This window comes from Peromyscus eremicus, chromosome 2 (genome assembly GCF_949786415.1).
Source record: "Peromyscus eremicus chromosome 2, PerEre_H2_v1, whole genome shotgun sequence".
NCBI lineage: Eukaryota > Metazoa > Chordata > Mammalia > Rodentia > Cricetidae > Peromyscus > Peromyscus eremicus.
In genome coordinates, this window is record NC_081417.1 from 63,383,518 (window position 1) to 63,405,726 (window position 22,209).

Consider the following 22,209-nt stretch of genomic DNA (forward strand, 5'->3'; position numbering starts at 1 on the left):
CTGCCTGCTCTTCCAGAGAGCCTGAGTTCAACTCCCAGCAACCACATGGTGGCTCACAACCATCTCTAGTGGGATCTGATGCCCTCTTCTGGCATAAAGTTGTACATACAGATAAAGAAGTCATATACATACATAAATAAATAATAAAAAATCTTTAAAAAAAAGAACAAATTTGTGTTTTCTCTGATCTTATAATGCCAGTGAATTCTCACTCCCTTTACCCTAGTAGTAAGACTGTAGAATCATGGTGATTTGAAGGTCTGATACATAAAATCTGCTTCTAACCCATCCTCAGATGGGTGAGTTCTGCTCGAGGCTACTCACATTCTCACCCAGGCCTCCTTATGACCAGGCTATACTCCAGCAGCATGGCTACCTATGGCTAACTAAGATATATCTGTGACCAAGGAATGAACATACTAACTCACCCCAGATTAGTACAGTTGTCTATAGCAGCTCAGCTAAACAATGAGATGCAGACAGACTGTGAGCATGTGCTGTCTAAGTTGTTCATTGAGTACTTGATGGAGAAAGGATGAGGGAAAAACTGAATGTGTATTTGCAAAGAGTAATAACACCTTATTATGTAACATCACTTTATAACAACTCCCTCTTAGTCTATTATTCTCTCTGTTTTCATGCCATCACCATCATTATCCCCTCTGTAAGGAGTATATTATTATTATCCAGATCTTAGAAGAAAGAACTCTAGACATAGCCTAGGCTGACCTGGACCTTAGGATCTTCCTACCTCAGTCTTCAAGTGCTGTGATTACATACACGTATCACCTCACTTGGCTTCCCTGGAACATTTTCCTTAGAAAGTACAAGACTAGTCACATGGCCCTAACTAGGAAACTCTGTTTTACAGGCAGATGGGCCCTGTGGTCAGTCTGCCAGTCTCTTACCTCTGCCTTACCAGCTCAGGTTTGGCACACATACATATCTTCCAGGATTTTGCCAGTGAAGGCCTTCGCACCCTCATGGTAGCTTACCGAGAATTGGATAATGCATTTTTCCAGACGTGGATTAAAAAGCACAGTGAAGCCCGCCTGACTTTAGAGGATCGAGAAAGAAAATTAACTCTGGTCTATGAAGAAGTTGAAAGCGACTTAATGGTGAGTATGAAGAGCTCGAGACAGACTGAGGGCAGAGATGGTGGGGATGGCAGCTAGTAGCTTGAGCAAGCGATCTAAGAGTGACCTCCACAGGATCAACACATGAGCCTTTCTCTGGGAGGAAGATAGGTAAGCTCAATAAGAAAGCCCCAAAATTTTGTGTCTGGGAAACTAAGTACAGGGCTTCATGTTGATTGAACATACCCAGAATCTTCTAAATTCATTTTGAAAAACTGTTCTGGCTATAGTTTTTTTAAAGTCCTTCTTCTTATCCCTCAAAATCTGCTCAAAACAAACAAACAAACAAACAAAAATAAAACAAAAAAAACCACGACATAGTCTGGGGCTAGGAATGCAGCACAGTTGATGGAGTACTGGTCTAGCATGCACGAAGCTCTGAGCTCCATCCCGAGTGCGCATAAAGCTGGGTCTGGGAATACAAGCCTGTACTGCAGCACTTGGGAGGTGAAGGCAGGGGGGTTGGAACTTCAGGCTCATCCTTAGCTACATAGCAGGATGAAGATTCTGTCTCAAAATAAAGGAAGAAAGGGAAGGAAGGAGAATGAATCCAGAAGGAAGGATCTGAATAACATACAGATTCGATGATTCAGTAGGAATTAATGTCATAATCAAGACAAAAATAATTTACTCATTCAACATATATATCAAGTGCTGCAGTGAGCCACTGTGTCCTATGTACTGGTAGAGAAAACAGGCAAAAGGTTTTATATATATATATATATACAGTATGTTAGGTGGTGAAAATATTACAGGGGAAAAAATGAAATAATGTCAGAAGAGAAAGTCAGCATGCGCTTCAGGTTTGAAGGGGCAGAGGCACTGTTGTATTACAAGGCGTTTGGTCTGCTCTGTGGAGAAGACACCTGAGGGAATCCTCAGGAAGCTGACAAGCCAAGCCGCTCCCTAGCTATGCTAACCAGCTCTTCACACACCGTTGATGGGTGATGGCAATAGGAAAGACCCAGCGAGGGGCAATAGGAAAGACCCAGCGAGGGGCAATAGGAAAGACCCAGCGAGGGGCAATAGAAAAGACCCAGCGAGGGGCAATAGGAAAGACCCAGCGAGGGGCAATAGGAAAGACCCAGCGAGGGGCAATAGGAAAGACCCAGCGAGGGCAATAGGAAAGACCCAGCGAGGGCAGGCTTAACCTGTTAAACAGCAGAGCAGCTGGAACAGGACCGGGAAGGAGGCAGAACAAAGGCCCCGCAGACATGGGTGAGAGTCCTCAGAGGCCAGTGTGGCACCTGCCCCCGAAGGGTCGGAGACCACAGGAGGGATGTGACAGCTTCTCCAGCCACCACTCTGCACAGACAGCCACGACAAAAAGGTAGTTACAATGTGGGCAGCATCCTGTTCTGTTCTTCTAGAGTCAGTAGAATTTGCAGATGGGTTGATTATAGACATAAGAAAAAGGGAAGTCGCCCAGCGGTGGTGGCCTACGCCTTTAACAACACCTTTAATCCCAGCACTCAGGAGGCAGGCAGATCTCTTGAGTTCGAGGCCAGCCTGGTCTACAGTGCTAGTTCTAGGGCAGCCAGGGCTACACAGAGAAACACTGTCTCAGGAAAAAATAAAAATAAAAAAGAAAGAAAAAGAGAAGTTAAGACGACCCTAGAGGTGTGTATTTGTTGGTTACCAGACTGACCAGGCTGGCTCTACTGTGAAGAGAGAAATTACTGACAGCCAGAAAACATGGTAGAGACCTCAGCCTTCTTCCACTCTGCCTTCGTCCGTCAGTCTCCCCGCTCCTCAGTTTGGTTGTGGGGCCCACCCCCATGTCCGCACTGTAGGAATACTATAAACAAAAGGCTTAGTGTCAGACCATATTCTCCTAATCCAGTGAGGCGGAGAGTTGTGAGAGTCTCAGATGGACTCAGTGGCCTCAAACCGGCCAGGAAACGTGCTGTGATACAGGAAGTTCAGGTTTGGTGTGAGCACATAGCTTCATGTATGACTTGTGCGAGGCTCTTCTGTCTCCAGTTTCTAATGCTGTGTTTCTAACTTTGATTTCAGTGTGTGGTTAAAAACTGCATGTTGCCAGGTGTGGTGGCACATGCCTATAATTCCTTGCAGAGGCAGGCAGATCTCTGTGAGTTCAAGGCCAGCCTGGTCTACAGAGTGAGTTCAGGACAGCCAGGGCTACACAGAGAAACCGTGTCTCGAACAAACAAACAAACAACAGCTGTGTGTCAGAGGCATTTTGTGCTGACTTTTCCCTCGGGGACCCCCCTGCCAGGAGAGTCAGCTCAGAGTGCTGAGGTGCATATGCACTTAGTGCTGGAGCTCTCGTCCTTGACCTCACTCACCAGTGTCTCCTCTCTGAAGTTACTAGGGGCCACAGCCATAGAAGACAAGCTTCAGAGCGGAGTACCTCAGACAATTGTCACCCTGAACAAAGCCAAAGTCAAAGTGTGGGTTCTAACTGGCGACAAGCAAGGTAAAGGAAACTACCAGCTTGGACAACCCCCTTCCTGCCCAGGTTAACCATCTTTTCCTTCTTTGTGTGACCAAGTCCTTGCCAGATACCCGGCTTCCTTCCCACTTTCGTATATAGTTTGTTACTTACTCTGTAGTGGTGGTGACTGGTGACAGAGACAAATCAGATGTGACCCATCAGGAGGGAATGGACCATATGAGAACTTGATAACGTCGTCTTTAATAGTACCTTGTCTGTTGTCCCAAAGACTGTTCTCTTACCACATTCCACCCTCTCTTCTGAAAATCCTGACTGCTGCCACCCTTGTTCAGCCTTCGTCCCTGCGGTCTGCTCTCTCTGCCTCTTGCCCTTACGAATTTCAGCATAGTCTACACACAGCCGTCAACTGTATCACCCTTACATAAACTAATTGTATATTAGCCTGCTACTCAGGGACCTACAGTGACTTCATGATGTAAACACCTCTTTGGCCTTCAAGGACCTAGACAGTCTGTTGCTACTCGCACATCCTTATCTCCCCTATTGTGACCATTATTTTCATGTGTCCGCCCCAAACCCAATTCCTGCTCCTGGGTCTGGGTTGTTTTCCTACTCAAAATACCTTGGCTTCTCCTGCACAGTCCTATGAATCCTTCAGGAACTTCCAGTGAGAAGTTTCTGGGAAAATTGCATCTCTCTTATACATTCTCATTGCACTTGGGCATTAATTTTATTTTTATTTTTTCTTTAGCATTAATTTATTCCAAATCCTAGGTTTCTTAATATAAAAGAAATGATACAATTCGAGCATGTCTCTGTTCTTATACAATTTAGCATAAACATAGGAATGGTGCTGTTCAAAGAAACATACCCACAGGCAAGCAAGATGGCTCTGAGGATGAAGGGCTTGCCACTAAGACTGTGACCACCTGACATCACCCCCTGGGGCCCATATGGTAGAAGAAGAGAATAGCCTCCTGCAGGGTGCCCTCTGACCCCACACACATGTGCTGTGGCACACGTACACACACTCACCAATAAGGAGAGACCTTTTAGAGAAGACTGAGTCTGAATGGTCCTGGCTATTCATAAATAAATTCACAAACTCACCTGTGAATGTTTGGCTACAGTCTCCCCTGGTTCATGAAGAACACATGTCATTTTAACTGTATCCAAGGCAAACATGGACGAGTGGGCTCTGAGCCTACTGTCTCTATCCAAGTGAGTGCACTGTAAGGACTCTGTAAGTGCCAGTCAAAATGAGACCGTGTTCCCTTTTCCCTAGAGACTGCTGTGAACATCGCCTACGCCTGTAGGATATTCAAGGATGAAATGGATGGGGTGTTCACGGTGGAAGGCACAGACAGGGAAAGTGTTCTGCAAGAACTCAGGTACACACAGGAACACAGCCTCAGTCTAGACCCAAGCTTTCCTCTCCCCTTTCCCCAAATGTGGTCCCCTCCACAGAAGGGACAGAGAAGAAATGAGGAAAGGGAAACAGAACACCCAAAGTAGTTGAGATAATTTCATAAAGAAGCACATGGCCTAAAGGACTTAGTGTGGGTGGAGAACTGTGGATGTGGCAGCAGAGGCCTCACTCAAATGAGTCTAAAGCTGCCTGCTGCTCTGGAGAGGCCTGGGACCTTCCTTGTCCACATTGACCTTGGACATGTTTTTTCTTCCTACGTTGTAGGGCTTCAGATGAGACTCTGACCGTGGTTTTTTGGTTTCCAGGAGTGCAAGGAACAAGATGAAACCTGAGTCTCTACTGGAATCAGATCCCATAAACATTTGTCTTACCAGGAAACCCAAAATGCCTATAAGAGTACTTGACGAGATACCCAATGGCGACTATGGCTTGGTCATCAGTGGCTACAGTCTGGTGGGCAACACAGAACTACCACTCTGTTCCTTTATCCCAAGTCACTCTATCCCTAGGTCCAACCCAACTCAGGGAAACTAAACCCCTTCTCTATTTTATGAGTCACCCTACTCCCCTTCCCTGGGGTATTCTTCCCTGAAAGACATCTTTCTCCAGGCTATTCTAGACAAGAGTATATGAAGAAAAAGAAGCCAAAGAAAAGTCTTCCTTTATTCTTTATTCAAGTTTTTCCTACTAACATGGCTTGCTACTTAGGGGAAAGGGGCAAACAAGTAGAACAGGACCCTTTAGAAGTCACTTGGCCTAATGACCCATAGACTGTTTTGACCCAGTGAGAGGCCATAAACGGTTTCCCACTGAAGGCTGGGCCAGATGCAAGGAAACTAACTCACATCTAGAACTAACTCAAGAGGTGGCCCCCTTTGGGGGTAGAGCACCTTGTGAGGAGCTAGGCTGGCCCTAGAAAAGACAGGAGAGACAAAGGGAAGGTCCAACCCTGAAAGACTTTGGGGTAACACATGAGTAAGTGTGTCTTGGTGCTATAGGCCTATGCTCTAGAAGGGAACATGGAGTTGGAGCTACTGCGAACAGCATGCATGTGCAAGGCGGTAATCTGCTGCCGGATGACCCCCCTTCAGAAGGCCCAAGTGGTAGACCTGGTGAAGAGGTACAAGAAGGTGGTGACACTGGCCATCGGGGATGGGGCCAATGACATCGGCATGATCAAAGGCATGTGAGGGGCAGTGGGTAGTAGTCCCCAGCCATGGTTTACTCTCCCTTCCTCCGTGGGCAAAACTGATCTGAATGGTATTGTGTTGTTGACCATGCTCCCACCTAACTTACGAAGTGTGCATTTAATGTTTGCAACCCCATTCACACTCCTTTATCCGGGAACTCTCGCTTAAATCTGCAGCCATAGGCATGCACAAACTCAGATTCATTCACAGGTACAATGAAGGTAACCCCACATGAGCACACGCACTCCCTTACATCCCAGCAGGCCACGCAGTACTGCACCATCTATCTGAGATGGCATCGGGTCCACAGAGAGAGCCTCTGTAGGAGTCAGGCTCTCAATCTGTGGGCTCAAGACCATGCTCCTGAGAACCTGCTGTATTCCCCTGTGGAGGGGAATGGGTGATTTATAGAAATTCGTACCAGAAGAAGCAAATAGCAAAAATTTTCTGGTTTAAATTTCAAGTGCATGTCCAGAAACATGTTGATCTGTGAGGTATGAACAAAATCTTACACAGGAAACATTACCAGACAGTCCAGCCTCTACTTCGGTTCTAGAAAGTGTTCTTGCTCCAGTCTTTGAGACTTTAGAAACTTCAGTTATCCTAGCTGGGCATGGTGCTGCACGCCTTTAATCCCAGCACTCCGGAGGCAGGGGCAGGTGGGTCTCTGAGTTCAGGACCAGCCTAGTCTACAGAACAAGTTCCAGGATAGCTAAGGCTACACAGAGAAATCCTGTCTCAGGAATAAATAAATAAATAAATAAATAAATAAATAAATAAATAAACAAACAAATAAATGGGGAAAAAAGAGATTTCAGTTAACCCTATTGAGCTAATGTAGGGTTACATGAACCTAATACTGTAGGTATACATTGAGAAAATCAGTGAATGTAACCAGAATAGTGAGTTGTCAGAGTAATTAAACCTTTTAGGAAATCCAGTTTCTTATCTTCTATGAAATACAATCTTGCTTTATCCAGCAAAAAAAATCACTTTAAGTCCCCAGAAGAGTTTATTTCTCACTAACCAAGTATGTACATTGTATATCCCTCTGAACAGGTGGGATTTTGCCCCTTAGATAAATGTGGGTAATTAAATATTGCCTTAGATTGGCATTCACCCTGTATTCTTAATCCATTTAAGTAGCTTCTATGGATAACAAGGGATTTAACTCACAATTATCTGAGTAGTTAGAAAGAGTTCAGATGGCCCGCAGAGGGGAAGAGGGTGACCTTCTAGTGCTGGCTGTACCAAGTAATCTTGAATGACAGCATCCAAAACAAAATACAGAAGAAGGGGCTTCCCAGGGCGTGGGGCAAGGGCAGTCAATCAAAAACAAAAGATTCCACTGTGAAGATGCCGTTTTTACCTGGGCCTAACAGTTCCAAATGTAAAATACAAGGTCTGTATCTCCTCATTCCCTTTACACTCCCAGGGTAAGAATCCAGCAAACAGTCTTCATGGCTTAGAAATGTCTGGGGTTTCATTGCAGCTGCCCACATTGGGGTTGGCATCAGCGGCCATGAAGGGATGCAGGCCATACTCAGCAGTGACTTCTCCTTCGCCCAGTTCCACCATCTTCAGCGTCTCCTCATGGTCCATGGCCGCTGGTCTTACAATCGCATGTGCAAGTTCCTCAGCTACTTCTTTTACAAAAACTTCGCCTTTACACTGGTGCACTTCTGGTATGCCTTCTTCAACGGGTTTTCTGCACAGGTAAGAGAGTGGGTAGCACTCTCCATCCTATTAGCCACGCATGGACAGTTTTCTTTCTCTAGAAGCCAGTATATGAAGTGTTGCCATCCCTCTCTTTGCCCTGTATTAATCCCATTGCCCAACCTACATTGACCTTACATTTGCAGATCATAGGATTCTGTTACTGACTGCTGCCTTCAGAACTCTTCCATGAACTACACTAATACTAGAGTTCTCAACATATATAATCAAGAAAAATTGGAGGATCTGGAAGTTCTCTTAGCATCTAAAGTCATCTTTGTGTTTTTATTGCCCATGATATCTTAATAATTCTCCACTTTTATTACTTTTAGATTTTTTTATTTCATATGTATGAATGTTTTACCTGCATGTATGTATGTATGTGTGCTTTGAGGCACATGCCTGGTGCCCTCAAAGACCAAAAGACTGTTTCAGATCCTCGGGAACTGGACTTCTCCACTTTTAAATACTAGTTTTAATTTTGTGATTATAACATGGAAGAGCCACATTTATTTTTAAATCATCAGAATCATAAAGCTGTAATAGTTCCATTCTACATGCTTCTGAGGTACTTTAAAATGGTTATATTCTAAGTCTGTAGGTGAATAATGACAACAGTCCAAATATATCATCCATGCAGCTTAGACTAAAGACTGGCAAGCCTCCAGGAGCTTCCTGGATCCTGACAGAGAGGCTGTCGTGGTGCCCACCCGTACTTAGAACTACTGCTGCCCAGGCTGCCCCAACATGCACAGATTGTTTCTCTGATAAATTAATTTCACATTTGAATATGAAATCACAACCCAGTAAGGAAATGTGGATTTTGATGTTATAAGAAGAGCCCTACATCCTGTGAGAAGTCTTTCGGGAATTTCCCAAGATAAACAACGCGAGGCCTGGTTATCTTGTGAGATGCCTACACACTACAGTCGACAGGCAGAGCAGACTGACTCCCCCGGTCCTTGTCAGGCCTGTCTGGTCTGTGGGAGTGGTCTGGCTCCTGTGGACAGTAAGGAAAGTGGCCCTCACTAGGTTCCAGGATGGAACACCCAACTGGAGAAGAGTCCTTACATCTTTGTCCCTTACCCTGTTAGTAAATGGTCAGGGCCACAGAAGCCACTGAATGCCACCAAGCAGATAAAGAACCTCAAACTTCACTTGCCTAGAGGTTCAGGACTATGGCTAGCTTTCCCTGGAAGCCCATCTGTGTCCTCTCTATACCCAGAGGGACAGTGCAGAGCAGAGTAGGGTTGTTTCAGGTCAATCTTGGAAGCTCAGCATGGCCTTGCCTCCCTCGGTCTAGGAATCTGGGTTCTAGAGTAATATCAAAGAAAGACTGGGACTCTACACCAGATTCAGTCATGCTAGGTAGGGGACCAGGAGACTGGTTGGGGGGGGGGGGCAGGGAGGGACGGGGCATAGAGCTGGGGCTTTGTGAAGAAAGAAATCTAAAAAAAAAAAATCCCCTTGGTTCTCTTGCAGACAGTGTATGATACTTGGTTTATCACCTGCTACAATCTGGTCTACACTTCCCTCCCTGTGCTCGGCTTGAGTCTGTTTGAAAAGGTAAGAGCCAGGAGCAGGTCTCTTAGACAGGATTGAAACCCTGGACTCGAAGAGTGAGGAAGAAATCAACAGTGGGCTCTCCAAAATCCAGTGTGAAGGAAGTCATTTCTAGAGCAAGGAAAGGAGCTGACCACCTAGACGGTGTCAGCGGGTGAGGAAGGACTCCGGCAAAACTTAGTGCGAGGAACAGAGCCAAAGGACAGGGACGAGACAACCTGCCGCGGGAGGCCTCGGTGGCGTTCTAAAAGTCAGGCATGTGCCGTGGGCACAATTCCTCATGACACAGGGGACCAGCCCAGGGCTCAGTGTCTTTTACCTGTTAGAGATTCCCTCCTTAGTAAGAGTCCTGAGACCGGGCAGTGGTGGCACACACCTTTAAGCCTAGCACTCGGGAGGCAGAGGCAGAGAGGCAGGTGGATCTCTGAGTTCGAGGCCAGCCTGGTCTACAGAGCGAGATCCAGGACAGCCAAGGACTAAAAAAAAAAAAAAAAAAAGTCCTGATAGCTGTCTCCCTGACTTCTACTCCAGCCTCCATTCTGGGCACCAGTTAGAAATAAGTCTCCAATAGATGAGGAGTATCTTCCAAAGGACTTGCTAATCCTAATGGGTTTTCCTGTGACTTTTGACACAAGAATATTTAACCAAAGAAACACTTCTACCTGGGGACTTAGGCCCCTGTCCCCCTCCCCCAAGCTCCTCCCCTCCCTTCCATCTGTCAGAGTGCTCCCTTGTCACCCCCACATCCTCTCCTGCCTCCAGGCTTTCTGCTACAGGGCCTCATCTAGAGAGGGCTGTGACCACTGCTCTGTTCTCTGGTCCTGCTTCTCAAGCACTCCATGAGGAGATCCTGGGTAGCCTGCAGTACACTAAGTGAGGTCCTGACCTTCTCCTAACCCCCTGATATTACCAGGATGTGAATGAAACATGGAGTCTGTGTTACCCAGAGCTGTATGAGCCAGGACAGCACAACCTGTATTTCAACAAGAAGGAATTTATGAAGTGTTTGATGCATGGCATCTACAGTTCCTTCGTGCTCTTCTTTGTCCCCATGGGGACCATCTTCAACTCAGAACGCAGTGATGGAAAAGACATCTCTGACTTCCAGTCCTTCTCCTTGATAGTGCAGACCACCTTGATCTGGGTGATGACGATGCAGGTGTGGCCCCCGTATAGCGGAGTGTGTAGCAGGAGTGAGGGGATGGGTGGGAACCTGTCTGTCGAGAAAGGGAGGTGGAGAGAGGGAGGGTGCAGGGAACACCTTCCATTGCGGGCTGAGAGAATGGAAGAGGCTGAGAAGTTATACAGCTTACACAGGAGCTGGTGCCTTTCAGATCGCCCTGAGGACAAACACCTGGACGACGATAAGCCATGCCTTCACCTGGGGTAGCCTGGGTCTCTACTTCTGCGTCTTGTTCTTCCTGTATAGTGATGGCTTGTGTCTGATGTTCCCCAGCACCTTCCAGTTCCTAGGTAGGACCCTGGCCAGCGGGCGTTCGGCATGGGGGAGGACTAATACAGTGCTAATCTAATGTTTACCGAGAAACTCTAGATTACATACTTGATGCTTAGACTGCTCCAAAGGGGTGCAGAACCTTCCTAGGAAAACATTTAACTTTAGAATTTCCATTTTTTTTTTCAAATATCTTAGATTATTTGATCTTCGCAGGTCTCTCTTGAAGTGATAGGGCAAGAATTATTAGCAGCATTTGGGGGACTTTGCTTGTTTTATGATTTGTGATTTTTATTTTATTTGCATTGGTATGTGTTTTGCTGCATGTATGTCTGTGTAAGAGTGTCTGATCCCCTGGAACTGGAGTTACAGACAGCTGTGAGCTGCCATGTGGGTGCTGAGAATTGAACCTGGGTCCTCTGGAAAAGCAGCTCAGCCCTTAACTGCTGAGCCATCCCTCCAGCCTTGGTTTTTTGTGTCTTTGTTTATTTTTTCAATCAAATGACTTGAAATTGCAGTGCAAACTCCTGCTGAGGCTGCTGCCTTGCTGCCTCTTACACTGACCCTTTCTCACTGCTGTTCAGGTGCCATGCAGATGGACTTGCTTCCTGCCTCTTGTCAGTCCACTAACTCATATTTCTTCTCCAAAGCTTTGTATGTTTTTAAATTTGTATCACATTTATTTATTATATAATTATTTATTGGGCATGTGAGAGACAGAGAGAAATAACAAGTTGAAGGAGTTAGTTCTCACCTTCTACTATGTGGGTCCCAGGGACAGAACTCAGGTGTCAGGCTTGGAGACACGCTGACCTCTGAACTGTCGTGCTGGCCCCAATGTCTGCTATTCGCTGTCGCGTGAATGCACTAGGGAGCTCTTCTAACCCCCCTCCCTCTCCCGCTCTGTCCAGCCCAGCCTCTGGAGGGAGACAAAGGCATGGGAATGTATCAGGCACCAAAGCAACCTTTTCCAGGAAGGTACACTACTACTGCTAAGTAGTTGTGAAGGTAAAAATTATATAGTGACTTTGCTTACAGTTATATTACTTCTCAGGGGACTAGATTGTCTGGAAATCAGTAACTTCCTTCTTGGGCCTGGAGAATGGAGCTATGCCCTGGATGATTTCTCCCACCCCCAACACCCTCCCCAAGGTGTTTCAGCCTCTGCTTTCCTGGTTCACTGTTTGCAGGTGTGGCCAGGAACAACCTTAACCAGCCACAGCTGTGGCTGTGTCTGATCCTCAGCACGGTCCTTTGTATGATTCCTGTGATCGGCTACAGCTTCCTGAAACCGATACTCTGTCCTGTCAATGTGGACAAGGTGAGTGGAGGAGGGAGCCTGCGCAGCCAGAATTCACGGTCCCCTTTCCTTTGCCTCCGTTCTGAAAACCTTGTCCCCCATGCTCTGGAATAGGTTTTGAACAGGATTCATTTTTGCTTGAAACATCCGCTGCCACCCACGGTCAAGACCAAAGCAAAACACCCAGGCCTTCGACGTTCTGCCTATGCGTTCTCCCACAAACAGGGCTTTGGGGACCTCATCACATCTGGCAAGACACTGAAGTCCAAGGCCTTCAAAACAAACAAGAAGTTCCTGTAAAAAGCAGAGGCCCTTAGGAAAACCCTCGATCAGTCAATAATTGCTCTTCCTCCCTTTAATTTATGCAACTTAGTAAAAAGGGATGAGGGTCTTGAGAAACAGCATCAACCTACCCCCAGGCCTTCAGCTTCCTCATCCCCCAGAAAGCTGTACCCTGGAAAGGCAAGGGAAGACACAACAGCCCCAGATATCAGCCAGAGTTACAGCATTTCAAGAAAAAGCAAGTTCACGCCTCCCATCCTGCCTTCCACACTGTCATCCAGACAAGCAGATGTGGGAGAGATGAAGCGGGGCAATAAAGAAGAAGACGGGCCTAAGAATCTCAGTTTGGGCCTGTCCCTCTCGTACCCAGAGCAACTGTAAACCTTCCCAGAACCCCACATGAACATATCCCACCCAGACACCATTTTCAGATTTATCTGGAAGATTCAGGGTGCCAGGGTAAGTGTTTGGCTGGCCCTGAGCAGCAGAGGAGGAGGGAGCCGTGAAGACTTGGTCTGAAGAAACTGAAGGAGAGTTTCTGGACCAAATAGAAAAGAAGAAAAAGAAGAAGAAGAAGAAGAAGAAGAAGAAGAAGAAGAAGAAGAAGAAGAAGAAGAAGAAGAAGAAGAAGAAGAAGAAGAAAGGAAAGAAAATGGAGGCAGGTCCTGCCTGGATAGGACAGCTCAAAGTTTTGCCTTTCCCTCTCTGACCCCTTTGATCTAAGAACTGATGTTTATTCAGGCATTAGAACCTGGAGGGGAACAACACAGGATTTAGAAAATAATTTCTTAATGGGATGTAAGCCATTGCTGCTGAGCATTTGTCTTCTATAAAATGATTCTGAGAAGAAATTGTACGTACTTGAAAAGATGTTTCTAAGAAGTTTGTGGAGAAATAAATGGAGAAATAAATTGCTTATTTTGGAGTGAAGAGATTTGTCTGGTCTATTGGGGCCCTAGTGACAATAATATAATCTGAGCAATATCATTGTGAAGCATTATCGATCCAAGCATGGCCTATGGACCCACATTCTCTGCCCCTCTCCTTTTTCACTCCACTCTACTTTTCTGCCCCCCCAAAGTCTATGCTGGCCTTGGTCTGACCACACATTTTTACACAAGGATTATTTTGGGGGAGGGGGCATGTCAAGACAGTGTTTCTCTGTGTGTAGACTTGACTGCCCTAGAACTCGCTATGTAGACCAGGCTGACCTCAAACTCACAGAGCTCCACATGCCTCTGCCTCCCGAGTGCTGGGATTAAAGGTTTGCGCCAACACCGCCCTGACCACATATTTTTAACTACATAGTTCTATCTTGTTCACGTACCTTCAGCATGTGTTCCAAGAGTTCAGTCCTAGGTTTAAGTTTTCTGTGTATCTTATCCTAACTCATGACATCCCATACCATCAGAAAGACAATTCTCAACCCTCTAGTCCCATCCCTTCTTAGATCTTGGTCTAAATAGTGAACTGAACCTGGGACCCTTCACTTAGTCGGACCTCTCAAAATGTAAACACAACTTCTACTGACCACATCCATACAGGACACCATCGCCATCACCCCAGTCACCCAAGGCAGGGTGACCAGATCGGAGGCACCCTTTGCTCTTTCTTTTAGTCCTATTCAGTCAGCCATCAAGTCATAACAATTCTTCATTCTTATTTCTTGGTTTCTCTTCCTTCCTGTTACTCTAATATTATTACCTTTGCTCAGAATATTATCACTTCTTCACACACACACACACACACACACACACACACGCACACACGACTATTTCTCTGGGTCTTCTCCATTTGCAGCATCCCCATTACTATTTCCAGATTAAAACTTCCTGAAAGGAAAATGTTCATGTCTAGCCCCAACTTCGCTTTCTACATAGAGTTAAACTTTAGACACTATTATCAGGTCTTCTCAAGCCTTGTCTTCAACCACTCCTCCGTTTACCTTTATCTATTGTTCTTCATGGCATTGTGAACATCATTTTCATATCCTCAAATACTTTTCTCCACCTTTTTTTTTTTTTTTTTTTGGTTTTTTCGAGACAGGGTTTCCCTGTGTAGCTTTGCGCCTTTCCTAGAACTCACTTGGTAGCCCAGGCTGGCTTGAACTCACGGAGATCCGCCTGGCTCTGCCTCCCGAGTGCTGGGATTAAAGGCATGCGCCACCACCGCCCGGCCCACCTTTTTTTTAATCTAGTGAACTTAATACTTATCCTTAAAAACCTGGACTCAATGGGACCAGTTACAATCTGTTAATTTATTAAACGCCACCGAGCTGTACATTGTATGACTTCACCTTGCTATAGGACTCACAGGTTGGCCTAGAACTGACTCACCTAGTCTGGCCTCAAACTTATGATCTTCTTGCCTCCCAAGTGCTAGCATGATAAGTGTGTGCCACTATACCCAGAGGCTGGCATTACAAGCATATATCATCACTTACCATCATGGCTGGAACTCAGCTCTTCCTGTTTGCAAGGCAAGCGCTTTACCAACTAAGCTACCTCCTCAGACCTATATTTCTCTTTATTTGTTTGTTTCTCTGTTTGAGGTAGGATCTCACTCTAGCCCAAGCTGACCTGGAACCTAATCTATAGCTCTGGCCAGCTTTGAACTCACAGAAACCCTCGTACTCATCCTCCCAAGTGCTGGGATCACAGGCCTGAGCTACCAGTCTTGCTCTTTGCCTGTGTTTATTTCCACAAATAGTGTCAAACCAGACTCCCCGAAGTCTTACTGGACCCTGTCTTGCCATTTCTTTAAACTGATTTATTCAACTGTTACATTATTTCTGAGTCAGCAATGTCCTTAATCCCCACCCCCACCCGGTTCTTTGTCTGGATCTCACGGCTCTCACTAATAACATCTACCCCTCTGGCCTCCTGCCTCCTGTTTAGCTTCCTTCCAATCCATCATTTTACAGCACTGAGGAGAGTCCTTTACTGCCCATGACAATTGCCCTGCTTTCCAGTCTTACATGCCAAACTATTTCAGATCCATTATCTTCAGAAGCCTCTATGCCTTGGCTCTTTCTGTTCTCTCTTCTTAGTTACTTTTCTGTTGCTTTGAAGAGGCATCATGACCAAGGCAACTTACAGAAGAAAGAGTTGAGTGGGGCTTACAGTTTCAGAGGGTGAGAGTCCATGACCATCATGAGTGGAACATGGCAGCTGGCTGGCAGGCATGGCATTGAAGCAGTAGATGAGAGCTTACATCATGATCCACAAACATGAGGCAGAGAGAGAGAGAGAGAAAGAGAGCGCTAACTGGGAATGGCATGGGCTTTTGAAACCTCAAAGCCCAGCCCCAGTGACACACTTCCTCCAACAAGGCCACACCTCCTAAACCTTCCCAAACAGCTCCACAACTGGAGAACAATGATTCAAATATATGATTCTTTAAGGGCCATTCTCCTTCAAACCACCACGACCACATCCTTCCTTTGTCTAGCTAATATTTACCTGCTCTCAGTGTGGGTCGCTTGCTTTACCTTCACTGACAACACAATCTCCTTGCTCTTTGGGGGTGCCTCTTCCTTATGTTAGAAAACCTTTCCCGTAACTTGAACATTTGATCACTTATAGGCCCATTTTAATGGTGGCTTGCTTCTCCAGCTTTTCACCTAAGTCATGAATGATCTCCCTGGAGAAAGTACTGCATACTGGTTGGTGTGTGTGTGTATTGTATTTAATCTCACCATCCCACAAAAGGCAAACACTTAATGTTCTTCATTGTTTACTTTTTCCTAAACTTGCATCTTACCTTCTCTTTCAGAACTGTAGCTCGTGTTTCTGTGGGCAATTTCCAGTTATTCTCTAGGGGTCTTGGGACCCCTCTTTATGGCACACCGTTACTCATGGTCTCCTACCTAAGGCATCTATAAAAGTAGAGTGTGGACCAACACTATCCTCAGAGCTCCTGAGCAGTCGGCACCCTCTCCTGATATTTCACATGCGTCCTGGCTTGACTCTTCAAGCCTCAGTCTCTCAAGAGCCAATCAAACAAAAACAAAAACAGAAACAGAAGAGCCAAATGTTAAGTACCACATTTGGGAATGTGTGTGCAAAACAAGTTTGTGACTCAGCATTGCCTACCTACTTTGAGAAAAGGGTCAGAAATTTAGATGTCAGAGATACCTTTGGGGAGAAGTGTTAGTGGGCTTTGAGTTACAGCCTCAGTTCAATCCAAGCTGAGAAGGATATGAGGAAATATTTGAGCAGATTGTTGACATGACTGATAAATATGTTTAGGGAACACAAAATATTGACCCCCTGCTTTTCACTAGAAAGTCTTTAAAAAAGCAAGAAAAGTTTAACTATGTGTCCCATGCCAGAGCAGGAAGTGATGGCTGCTGTGTGCTCCCATGGATTTCCAGGGCAAAGTATTACCCCAGAACCATGTAGGCCACACACAAAGGACACACAGTGGCTTTATCTCATCAGACAGACTATCTGAACTGTAATGCCTCAGGAGAAGGAAGGTGGGTGTGCGGCCAGATGCCTGGGGATTCAGAATCAGATAAAAAGAGGGGAGGATGTGAGCAAATTGTCTTCACCTTGACAGATGAGGTGGTGCACACCTCTAATCCCAGCACTCAGGAGGCAGAGGCAGCTGGATCTCTGTAAGTTCAAAACCAGCCTGGTCTGCATAGTGAGTTCCAGGACAGCCAGAGCTACATGGTGAGATTTATGAAAGAGGGGATTTGTGTAAAACAAAGGAGCCCTCGAGGAAAAGCTAGCTGTAGGTATTTGCTAAGGTCTACAATCAGTTTGTGACAGCATACATCGGGTAAGAACTTTCTTTACCTTTTCTCTCTACTGTCCTACTCAAACTCTGGAGAAATGAGGGCTAGAAAATTAGGAGGAGAGATGAGTAGGTCAACATAAGCATCTACTGAGCTCTACTGTGTTTTTCCAGTGAACATGACCCCCTGCAATCCAGTAAAGCTAAGAGACAAGGAAAAGCAAGCACTGTAAAGTTTTCGATTTTAAAAATTAATTCAAGGAGCTGGCTCATTAGTAAAAGCACTTTACTAATTACTGCAAAAGACCTGGGTTTGATTCCTAGTACCCACATAGTGCACAGACATACATACAGACAAAACATTTAAGCATAGAAAATGATAAAAGAAATAAATATAAAAATTAATACTGGCTGCTGTACACCCATAATATCAATCCTTGGGAGGCAAAGGCAAGAAAATCAGAAAGGCCATTCTTAGCTAGATAATGCATTCAAGACCAACCAGAGGTGAGACCCTGACTCAAAAAACCAAACAGAAGACCCCGGTTTCATTAAGCCATCTTAATCACTAAATGGAGGCTGAAGTGACAGGCATCAGGGGCTACCTGAAAATAACCAGGAATTTTGTGGAATTCAGAGCCAAAGAGACAGTCAGAGGCAAGTAGCTTTTAAAGTTTTTTGAGATGGAATCTACCAGCACAGCTCAGGCTTGCCTGGAACTTGTGATTCTCCTGCCTCAGTTTCTCAAGGCCTGGAATTATAAGCATATAACATAATCTTTAGCCTTAAATGGTTTAACTGTTACCCCTCACTCCACAAATTCCATTCTTTAAAGGCTCTCGTTAAACAGACACACTCTTAAAGTTTGCTAATTAGATCTATAAATTTGCTCCATTTGAGCTACTCTCTTAGCCCTATATGTCTCAAAGCACCATTTGTACATAGAGTGTTCCAGGGCCTTCTGGAAATTTCACTCTCTATTCCATCATATTCATTCTCATATGCAGTAAATAGTTACTGAGCTCCATGATTTGTGTGCTGGTCTAGATTCTGCAGATACAGTAAGGGGGAAAAAAACAAAACAAGGGTTGGGGATTTAGCTCAGTGGTAGAGCGCTTGCCTAGCAAGCGCAAGGCCCTGGGTTCGGTCCTCAGCTCAAAAAAAAAAAAAAAAAAAAAAAAAGATTTATGATTATCCAATGTCCATTTTCTACTGATGATAATATAATACCACGAACTAGGTAAGTTTACAGTTGTTTAACAGAAGCTTGGTTTGAAATAAACATACACACACACACACACACACACATATATACATACATACACGCATACACACAAATAGACAAACAGTTTCTCAAATCTATGCACAGGAGCAGGAATGGTGGTGCATGCTTTGAATACCAGCACTCAGAAGGCAGAGACTGACAGATTTCTGTGAACTCAAGGCCAGACTGACATAGCAAGTCCCAGGCTACCCAGGTCTACACAGTGAGACTTTGTTTCAAAAGAAAAATCTGTGAAAAGGCTTCCCATGCAGAATAAATAGCCAGTGCAATGACTTTGTAAGAAAAAGAAGTCTGCTGTATGAACACAGCAAGGTCTGGGAGTTAGATCGATACGGTTGGAACAGTGGACAGTTTTGAATCCCATTTGAAAAGATTTTGCCCAGGCTTCTCTAATGAAGAATAGGGGTACAAGGCTGGAGAGACGGCTCAGCCATTAAAGGCTAGACTTACAGCCACAAAGTAAGAGACTAGGGGTACAAAGGTGACGTCAGGAAGACTATGAGGCAATTTTATTTTCCCGTGTACGGTACAGTGATGGTGAGAACTAAGGCACAGCAGTGTGTGTGTGTGTGTGTGTGTGTGTGTGTGTGTGTGGTGGTGGGGGGGAATCAATGGATAAATAGAGGGCATCTTTCAATTTTTATCATTTTCATTTATTTTTATGTATATGAGTTTTTTTTTACCTGGATGTCTGTATGCCACGTGCATGCGTGGTACCCATGGAGGCAGAAGGCACTGGATCCCTGGGGGAAAGGGAACTGGAGTTACCGAGGGAGGTGAGCTGCCTTGTGGGTGCTGGGAGTCAAATCCAGGTCCTTTGGGAGAGCAGCCAGTGCTCTTAACAGGTGAGCCATCTCTCCGGATCCATAAACTGGGGGAGAGGTTTTAAAGAGAGAGGCAAAGACCTCTGAGGATTGGCTATGTAAAATATGCAACAATTTACCAAGATCACTGATTTGCTCATTGCCTGCCTCTCTAGTAATCAAGAACATTGAATCCGTTGGTGACTAGCTTCCCCACACAGTTCCCGATGAGTGGACCTCGGTGCTGGTACTTGTACTAGCTGACCCCGTTACCTATACCCAGCCAGGGTGGATACATCACTCACTGTGGCTGGCCATTAGATTTGGGCTCTGAGAAACTTAGTCTGTGATATACCCGGAGATGAGATGAAAGGACGTGTAACGGGCTGGAGCAATGGCTGCTCTTCCAGAGGATCTCAGTTTGATTTGAATTTGAGGTGTACCAACTTGCAGAACTTCTGATTAAGTTGGCGATAGGTTAAGGGAAAATAGTCTAGGATCACTTCCAGGTTCCTAAATGCTGTATTTTCCCCTGTCTTAGTCAGGGTTTCTACTGCTGCGACGAAACACCACGACCAAGAAGCACATTGGTGAGGAAAGGGTGTATTCAGCTTCCACGTCCACATTGCTTGCTGTTCACCACTGAAGGAAGTCAGGACAGGAACTCACACAGGGCAGGAACCTGGAGGCAGGGGCTGAAGCAGAGGCCACGGAGGGGTGCTGCTTCCTGGCTTGCTCAGCCTGCTTTCTTATAGAACCCAGGACCACCAGCCCAGGGATGGCACCACCCACCATGGGCTGGGCCCTCCCCACTGATCACTAATTGAGGAAATGTCTTCCAGATGGATCTCATGGAGACATTTCCTCAGCTGAGGCTCCCTCCTCTCTGATGACTCTAGCTTGTGTCAAGTTGACACACAAAACCAGCCAGTACACCCCCAAACCACTTTGTAAATATCTTAAAATATTTGAGGCTGGAACCGCAGGGGCTAGGGAAATGTTCCTTGTTTATTCGTTTACGGCAGTGGTAAATAAGGTCATGAAGGAAAAAGTGCAGTGAGCTGGTCCTGTGACCTTTCCAGGTTTCTGGGAGGCTGTTAACAGTGTGGGCCTAGCCCATGTAAAGTGAAACTGCCTGTGTGTTCTGGCTATCCCCCCAGAAAGATAACATTCTCGGTCTAAATCAGGTGATGTCTTTATGGAACCCAACTCAGAAGGCCCCTCCTGAGGCTTTCTATTAGACTGAAACAGTGCTTGTCTGTTTCTCTTTAGTTATCTGCTTTATTCTTTATGCAGAAGACTACATACTTTGGATTTTTCTTCTTCTGACAAATGCTGGTCACTTTAAAATGGAGGCTTCAACTTCTGAAACTACATGACCTCTTACTTTTATTTTTTAAATTATTTTAAAATGTCTATGTGTATGGATATTTTGCCTACATGTATGTCTGTGCACTATGTGCATGCAGAAAGATCTGGGTTGGATTCCTAGCATCCACCTGGTGGCTCACAATCACCTGTAACTCCAGTTCCAAAGGATCTACTGCCCTTTCCTGGCTTCTGCAGGCACCAGGTGCCTCCTCATGGCTCCCCCTGCTGGAAGAGCTAACAACCAATTCTCTCCACCTCTCCCTCATGCAAACTTGACTTCAAAAATTCTTACTTAATCTTGCCTGCCTCTGCATAAAGCACTTTATTTTTAATCCCAGCACTGGAGAGGCAGAGGCAGGCAGATCTCTGTGAGTCTGAGGCCAGTCTGCACTACATAGAGAGTTCCAGGACAGCCAGAGCTATACAGAGATACCCTGCTTCAAAAAGACAGAAAAGCAAGCAAGAACTTTACTGTGTCTCCACCATTTACAGGCAAGCCCGAAGTCATGATAAGGTCTCCGTCATCCAAGCCTGCCCAACTGTCTCCTGCAGCGCTCCACAGCTTCTCACCCCTCAATGCTATCAGTTGGTTGCCCCTTTGTCTTTTCACACATGCCCAGTCCCTCCACAGCTGTTTTTGACTGTTGTTTGCTTGCCTTTTGAGACAAGATCTCACTATGTATGTAGCCTTGTCTGTCCGGGAACTCACTCTATAGACCAGGCTTACCTCAAACTCACAGAGATCCGCCTGCCCCTGTGGGAGTAAATGCATCATGCCCGACCAACTTTCCTCTCACTCAATTCTTTACAACTCGGTCTCCAGCATTTCTGTGAGTGTGAGGCTAGCATACATTGACGCACTGTGACTTTATCTGCTTCCTTGGCTGGCCTAAAGGACAGGGTCTCAGACTCGCTATTTAGAGAAAGGCTGCTGCTTCCTGGGCTTCCAGAAACTGAACGACAGCCCGCTCCGCCTGGAGCAGCATGGAGGCACTGGCGTTCTTCGCCACAACAGCCCCAAGGCAGCAGGAGTATGGGTCCCAGGTTTCACCAGGGAGTCTTGCCCCTGGCTGTGCCCGGGGTCCTTTTTGAAAATCCCAAAGCCCGAATGCCCCCCCCCCGGCCACACCCCACCCCAGGGGCCGAGTCCACCGGTCTCAAGGGAGGCCAGGCTTTCGCGTTTGGTCCTTGTTCCGTTTTGGACATTGCTCCACGATGCTCCCCCGGAACCCACGGCGGGGCTCGCCGCCGAGGCCACGCGCACCTGCCCGCCGGCCCCGCACCGGGCTCCTGGGGCTCGAGCGCAGGGCGGCGGCGCCGCACCCCGGCGGCCGGCTGGCGACAAGGCCGGGCGCGTGACTCGCGCTGGGCGCAGCGCCGCGGCCCGGGGAGGTGGGCGCGCCCGCGGCCTGGGCGGGCCGAACCAACGCGCTCCGCGGAGGGGCCGCGCCACGGCTGCCCAGAGCGGACCATCGGCACCACGCCTGCAGGGGGCGCCGGGCGTGACCAACGCCGAGCC

At 46.3% G+C, this 22,209-nt stretch overlaps 1 protein-coding gene across 6 annotated transcripts in view; it reads left to right on the top strand.

Annotated features, from left to right (window-relative positions):
• The window catches only part of LOC131903558 (phospholipid-transporting ATPase FetA), a 106,338-nt gene extending 93,534 nt beyond the window's left edge, over positions 1-12,804 (top strand). For all 6 annotated transcript variants that reach the window (XM_059254196.1, XM_059254197.1, XM_059254199.1 and 3 more), the window contains 11 exons: positions 954-1,118; positions 3,465-3,576; positions 4,841-4,946; positions 5,290-5,437; positions 5,983-6,166; positions 7,667-7,890; positions 9,373-9,456; positions 10,367-10,612; positions 10,788-10,926; positions 12,097-12,227; positions 12,321-12,804. In XM_059254196.1, coding sequence (XP_059110179.1) covers positions 954-1,118; positions 3,465-3,576; positions 4,841-4,946; positions 5,290-5,437; positions 5,983-6,166; positions 7,667-7,890; positions 9,373-9,456; positions 10,367-10,612; positions 10,788-10,926; positions 12,097-12,227; positions 12,321-12,506 — 1,725 coding nt within the window. In that variant the 3' untranslated portion in view covers positions 12,507-12,804. The remainder of the gene's footprint in view (positions 1-953; positions 1,119-3,464; positions 3,577-4,840; positions 4,947-5,289; positions 5,438-5,982; positions 6,167-7,666; positions 7,891-9,372; positions 9,457-10,366; positions 10,613-10,787; positions 10,927-12,096; positions 12,228-12,320) is intronic.
• Positions 12,805-22,209: the final 9,405 nt, after the last annotated feature.